Source organism: Impatiens glandulifera, chromosome 2 (genome assembly GCF_907164915.1).
Source record: "Impatiens glandulifera chromosome 2, dImpGla2.1, whole genome shotgun sequence".
NCBI classification, from domain to species: Eukaryota; Viridiplantae; Streptophyta; class Magnoliopsida; order Ericales; family Balsaminaceae; genus Impatiens; species Impatiens glandulifera.
The window spans coordinates 9423011-9429471 of record NC_061863.1 but is presented as its reverse complement, the minus strand read 5'-3'; the positions used below and the strand labels follow the sequence as shown (position 1 = coordinate 9429471).

The window sequence follows — 6461 nt, the reverse complement described above, 5'->3', positions numbered from 1 at the left end:
AAAATTAAAAACTACATTATTATTAAAGTACTTTAATTAACAATAATAAAGATTAAAAATCTCAATATACTACTTTATATCCAAATGAATCTATTGGTTAAAAATTTGACATTTAGAATAGCTTGTAAAATAATTAGTCAATCTTTTTTTATTATCATTTTAAATAGCATGGGTCCACTTATTGTCCACAAGATTTAGGTGAGGTTCATTCATGCACCTCTAATAAATAAATAAATAAATCACATTTATAGTCTTCTTCTTCATTCTTCAATCTTCCATTTTCAGAGACACCATTTATGTTTCAATCTTGCAGATTCTTCAAATCACTCCTCTTCTCCATCTCTACCATTTTCGATTACAATTTTCAAAACCCAAAAGGGTAACAGTTACACTCTAGATCTCACTCACTCGCTCGCTCGCGTCGATTTGAAAAGCGATTTCTCCATTTCACATCAACAACAGATCTACAGATCGTATTGAATGTGTAATGGAGTTGAATCGGATATACGATGTTGAACGATCGATCAGTGAGAGAGAAACAAGGAGTGATCTATGGCCGCTTCCTGAGATTGATTCCAAAAAATCTAAATTCCCTTGTTGTTTAGTATGGACGCCTCTTCCAGTCGTCTCTTGGTTAGCGCCTTTCATTGGCCATGTTGGTATATGCAGGGAAGATGGAACTATTCTTGATTTTTCCGGATCTAACTTTGTTAATGTTGATGATTTTGCTTTTGGTGCTGTTGCTAGATATCTTCTTCTTGATCGGGATCAGGTAAACTTCTAATTCATGTTTTTGTTATTTGATTATTTGGTATCTTTAATTGTTTGTAGATCTATCTTTAAGATATACTATAATCCTCATTTGAAATTCATTCTAGAACTGGAGTTGAGTTTATATGATAAAACATTTCATCTCGATATTGATTTAGATGAGATGATGTTATCGATATTGATTTAGATGAGATAATGTTATGAAACATAACTTCAAACCCATCTCGATTAAGCTTAAGAAAGTGTTTTCAAATTGGTTATGAACACGAACGGGATCTCACTTGAATGAAAATTTCTGGTTGAAATCACCTAATATAACCCAATAGTTAGATTCACTTTTATGTGTTGTTCTTAACATTTTTGATGTAATTGTGTAATTGCATTCGAAAATTCTGAATATGTCAAGGCAAATGTTTGTTTTGCCCAACGAAAACGATTATATCATGATATAACGACAGGAGATAAATTTACTCTTGTGTTGTTCTTAACATTCCAATGTAATTTCTTAATTGCATCTGAAAATTCTGAATATGTTGATGCCCAGTTTTTGGGATATTTGTAATGAAAATCTTCTAAAAAATTAGAAAAAATCGGGCTGAAATAGTACTCTTGTTATGTTAGGGCTTGTTTAATGAAGGTTTATTTCAATATACATTTTTTAGGGAAGATATCTTGTTTGATGAAAAAATGGCTTATTTGGGTGGAATGATTTTCCGATAGAAGATGTAATCATTATGGGATGTTTCATAAAATAAGGTTTTATTCATCCTTAGAACATTCTTTATTTGTTGATTGCACAAACTAAGATTAACCTTTTTTACAACAGTGTTGTTTTCCTCCAAACCTATCGGAGCACACGTGCAAGCAAAGATATAAACACTCAGAGTATGGAACCGCAATGACATGGGACGAGGGGTTACAATCAAGCGCATCGCAATTTGAGAACAAAACATACAACCTCTTCACGTGCAACTGCCACTCGTTTGTTGCGAATTGCTTGAACCGTGTTAGTTACAATGGGTCGATGGATTGGAACATGGTAAATGTGGCTGTCCTTGTTATGATAAAGGGTAAGTGGGCTAGTGTATTTGCTATTGTAAAATCATTTTTACCTTTCATTATGGTAATGTGTTTTGGTATATATATGGTTGGATGGCCTTTTGTGGTTGGATTGCTTTCATTCTCTTTACTACTTCTTGGATGGTTTCTTTTGGGAACTTATTGTATTAAAAGCCTCTTTGAATGCTAACTATTGGGTTTCCTTATCTCGATGTATATTGAGATGAGAAACTTTCAATATGTTTTCGTATTTGTGTCTAGTTCTAATTGTATTAAAAATATGACAATGAAGTCATGCCTATCTAACTTGAATGGTTTTCTATTGATATAAAATACCAGTTTTCAATTAATCTTATACTACACGATCTTTTTACCTACTTTATACGATCTTTTTGACTAATATTAATAAGTACACAATAGACATTCTAACCATTCAAAAACTGTGAGGGTTCGCCATCCCCAGTTGGCTTGTTTCTAGCCGCGATGAACAAACAGCCATTCTAACCATTTCACCCGGATAGATGTTGTTCGAGAATCCCAACATTCAATCTTCAACCTCGGTGTTGAAGACAAAACTTGGAAATACTGTAGAGATGTCCCTGCAATGACAAAATCCTACACTTTTTCACAAATTTGTTTTTTTTTTATCTGTTTCCCAATTTCATTTGTCATTTGATAAATGAAACTGCCAGCCACACCTTGTCAAATTGATCTGTTACATCTACAAATTTGGGAGACATTGCATTGCAGTATGCATTTTCTTATCTGAAGTATGGTCAGAAAAAATAATATTTTTATGTTGGTTAAAATCATGAAAATTTAGAAAAATAATAACTATGACCCAAAAAAATAAATCATAGAAAATCAAACCATTTTCAAAAACAAATATGATAATTTTCAAAATAGGACAGATCAAGTGTTAAAAGTCTTCTCTAAGAGTTCTCAGTCTTAAATTGAAATTAGGATCATGATTTTGGTGCTAGCTTCCTAAATCTAAAAATAAAATAAAATTTGTGGCAAAATAAATATTTTTAATAGAATTCAGATAAATGATTTTTCAGCTATAAATGAATAATGATAAAAAAAAGAAAGGCAAGAAAGAAAAGACATACTTTAAATATGGCAGAGTCATGTTCTTCAAAAGACTAGGATTTCGCAATGCAAAGTCTTTCCATTCTTCTTTATTGATTTTACCATCCATATCCGCATCAGCATCAGCAAATGTCTGCCAAATTCGGGTAAACTTTCACTAAATCATAATATTTTTAACAGATCATACTTAGAGCATGAATGATGATAAAGAACCTACTTTGTCTAATATAGCCTCAAGAAGATCATCTGAGAGTTTCACATCAGATTCCATCAATATCGCAATTACCATCATCTTTACCTGAAACCGACCAAATATTGTTAAACGGAGTTTGAGTTTGATAACACATTTTATTACTTAAACGAAATTAAGTCCTTGCTTATCAAGATCTGATTGTAATCTTACTTCTTCCCTCTCAATGAAGCCAGTCTGTCTCAGGTCATAAAGCCTGAATGCAACTGAAGATAAGAAAACATAATTCAGTCAAGTGTGATTTTTTTTCTTTCTGAAATTTGATATCTAGCTGCTTACAGTCTATTTTCTCTTCTATGGGAGCATAGGGATGAAATATATTAAGTGCATGAACAAATTCCTCAAATTCAATGACACCATTCTTTTTCTCATCAAAAACAGCAAATACCTGGAAACATAGTGCAGAAAAATGTCATTTTTTATCTGTGTTTGGACGAGAAAATGTCAATAAATTTATCTAAAAAAAGTGTTTACAAGGAAATTTATTGACGTTTTCTCATCCAAATTCAAACTCAGCTCTCAGATTCAGCTCCAGAAAGTATTTTCAAATGGGCCCGATTTAATATCAATGTAGGTTGTTGTCAAAGAGTTTTTACCCGATCTAAAAAGAGATTATCGCCATATGGGGTTCTGAACAGTGCTAGCTTAAGTTCTTCCTGTAAAATAGTAACATTAAGATTCAATTACACTCATTGTTTACTAAGAATGTTAACTATATATAGACCATATGTGACTAGTGGAAGAGATAAGAGAAAAATGAGGAAAACTTTGTGTGATTCATTTTGTATTGTTCGACAACAAATTCATAGACCACCATCAGGATAGTACTGCATCAAGTTATCAACTATGAGGAGGCGAAAAGCATGCCTCAACTTTTGTTATCGATTCTATTTATACACTAAATACAAGTGATAGTTACCAATACTACACAATATAAGTTCACTGTTCTAATTCATATTCGAGAAAGTTCATACAATATGATATAAATGATACGAGACAGTAGAAAACGAGTGGTCAAAACTCTAAAGTATCGCCAAACACACATTACACGCGTTAATTCTAGTGTTTTCTATCAAGTATGATTTAGTTTTTCTTCCATTCTTCATAGAAATTTCAACATTCTTGCCATGTCATGTGTTAATAAATTTGAAAACCTAAAACTGAGAGAGATCACAAACATAACAAAAGCTAAAACACAATCCTTAAGCAAAGATTCTAATAATATTACCTTATGTATTAAGCCATCATCAATGATTGAACTGCTTAACTTCTTAAACAATTCATACAAAGCCTCAATTTCATTGACAGAAACTGCAAAAATTCATAAGAATCAGAATCGGTGAAATCGAATTTGAAACATACAAGAACGATAACATAACATAACATTAACATACATCGCGATTCAGCAGATAAGATAGCAAGTTCACGATATCCATATTTACATCTTCTTCGCTTACATCGGCACTCAAAGCAACCAGAGAAGGCAAATATCAACGCCTCAATTAAAGTAATGCATGGAATGAATGAGATGCAGATCCGTTCCCCTAATGTCAGAGAAATCGATGCCTAAATGAATAAAATACGGTGAAGTTGATTTAGAACACAGATTCAAGATAAGAATCGAATAATCAATCCATGGATAAACTACATTTCTCGACATTGATGAATCATATATATAATCTATGGAGAAGAAACAGAATACATAATGATTATACTACTATACCGATGAGTTGATTCTTGAATTCATTACAGATTCTTGCTTTTCCAGATGAAGATTTCTTCTTACATATTTCTTGGATTCATTACAGCGATTACAAATTGATGAGACGAGAGAAGACAGTTGTAAGAACGGCACTCTATTTAATGGGAGGAAATTTATTTATTTTTAAAATTTTTATAAATATTATTATTTAACAAAAAAAATAATAATTATATTTTGTTTTTAAAAATATTTTAAAATTTTATATTAATGAAAAAATTGAGATAAAAAATTAAAAAAAATAGTTATATTAAAAAAAACAAAATAATATAAAAAATATATTTAAATTGATAAGAAATCAATCCATACAAGTGAAGTGGAATTATTATTATGGATTAATTATAATAATTTCATTAAGTTTACAGGTTCTTAACTAAATTAAAAAGAGTGAGATTGAAAATTAAAAATTATTTATGAAAATTAAAATTTGATCATGAATTCTAATTTTATACTAAACATAATACATATTTGTTAAGATTAATAAAAATAAAATAAAGTCTTTAAGTGGCTCAAGTAACTTAGAGTTATATAGGCCAAAAGTGTCTATTCCTAAGGGGCATGATTGCACGGTCTTAAAAAAAATTAAAATTAAAATTGAAAGAATAAATAATAAAAGAATAAGTAAGGGTTTGAATGAGTTGAACCCTAATAAATATATTTATATTTATGGTACAAATGTGACACTAATTCCTATTTTTAAATTTTTTTTAATATAATATATTATTTTTTTTTATCTATATTTAAAAAAAAGACAAAACTTACTTTTATTCACTATCGTTTTATCTATAATTTTCTCGATATTTTTTAAGCAATTCCAATTTTTTTAAAGCCCACCCAAGGGTGTTTTTGTATTATATTGTGTTGAACCCCATGTAATAGCGATCCAACATCATGGTAGCTACGATGAAGTAAACACGAGTATCAACGTCTAAGACCAAAAAACAAAGAAAAGAGTAGGCAAGAATCAACCTCTCCCGGTGAGGTTTTGGCATTACCAACCTAAGAGAGGGGAGAGAGCAAGTTCGAGAGAGAAGAGGTAAGAAATCAATTCTCAATCTTCAAATCTAAGTTTTCAATCATTAGAATTGTAATCCCACCTAAATATAAAGCCTCCAACACTCAAATCCAACTATACTATCATAATTAATAACAATTTTTTTGAATTTCTCTAAATAATCTGAAGATCTTTAATTATTTGTTTTAGTTCAATGGTTTTATTGATCTTCACCATGTCTTCCTCTTGCTTGTTCTAACTATTGAAGGTCACTTAAATTATCTCCACCATATGTACCTCTGAATCTCTAATCCAATGAATTTCTTTTTCAATTAGGTAGGGCAATTATTGTTTAAGGTATCTAGATCATCAAACAATTAGGTAGGGAAAGTATTGTTTAAGGTATCACTAGATCATCAAACTAAGCAAATTGTTGTTAGTGGGCATCTTTATGTCAACTAACCAATAAAAGATATCCACATGTTAGTTTGAAGATAAATTTGAGTAATCATTCTCTCTTGATTACATATATTGAT

General features: G+C 30.5%; 2 protein-coding genes across 2 annotated transcripts; one reads left to right on the top strand and one right to left on the bottom strand.

Moving 5' to 3' along the window:
• The first annotated feature begins 279 nt into the window (after window positions 1-279).
• Window positions 280-2093, top strand: LOC124926948 (protein REVERSION-TO-ETHYLENE SENSITIVITY1). Its single transcript, XM_047467282.1, has 2 exons — window positions 280-772; window positions 1598-2093. Exons 1-2 carry the CDS (start codon window positions 488-490, stop codon window positions 2018-2020), a joined length of 708 nt encoding a protein of 235 aa, XP_047323238.1. The 5' UTR covers window positions 280-487; the 3' UTR covers window positions 2021-2093.
• Window positions 2094-2147: 54 nt separating this feature from the next.
• LOC124926947 (calcineurin B-like protein 10) lies at window positions 2148-5017 on the bottom strand. The gene is made up of 9 exons (XM_047467281.1): window positions 4896-5017; window positions 4567-4738; window positions 4401-4483; window positions 3769-3828; window positions 3452-3560; window positions 3326-3378; window positions 3140-3220; window positions 2943-3055; window positions 2148-2429 (listed from the first exon to the last, which is right to left on the bottom strand). The coding sequence occupies exons 1-9, from the start codon at window positions 4917-4919 to the stop codon at window positions 2375-2377; spliced, it is 750 nt and encodes a 249-aa protein (XP_047323237.1). The 5' UTR covers window positions 4920-5017; the 3' UTR covers window positions 2148-2374.
• Window positions 5018-6461: the final 1444 nt, after the last annotated feature.

Excerpts from the sequence above, each read along its gene's own strand:
- LOC124926948 (XM_047467282.1), top strand. The coding sequence starts at position 488 with ATGGAGTTGAATCGGATATACGATGTTGAACGATCGATCAGTGAGAGA. Across the intron at positions 773-1,597 it reads TTCTTCTTGATCGGGATCAG|TGTTGTTTTCCTCCAAACCT; the intron begins GTAAACTTCTAA and ends TTTTTACAACAG.
- LOC124926947 (XM_047467281.1), bottom strand. The coding sequence starts at position 4,919 with ATGAATTCAAGAATCAACTCATCG. Across the intron at positions 3,561-3,768 it reads ATAATCTCTTTTTAGATCGG|GTATTTGCTGTTTTTGATGA; the intron begins GTAAAAACTCTT and ends CTATGTTTCCAG. Across the intron at positions 3,379-3,451 it reads CATAGAAGAGAAAATAGACT|TTGCATTCAGGCTTTATGAC; the intron begins GTAAGCAGCTAG and ends TCTTATCTTCAG.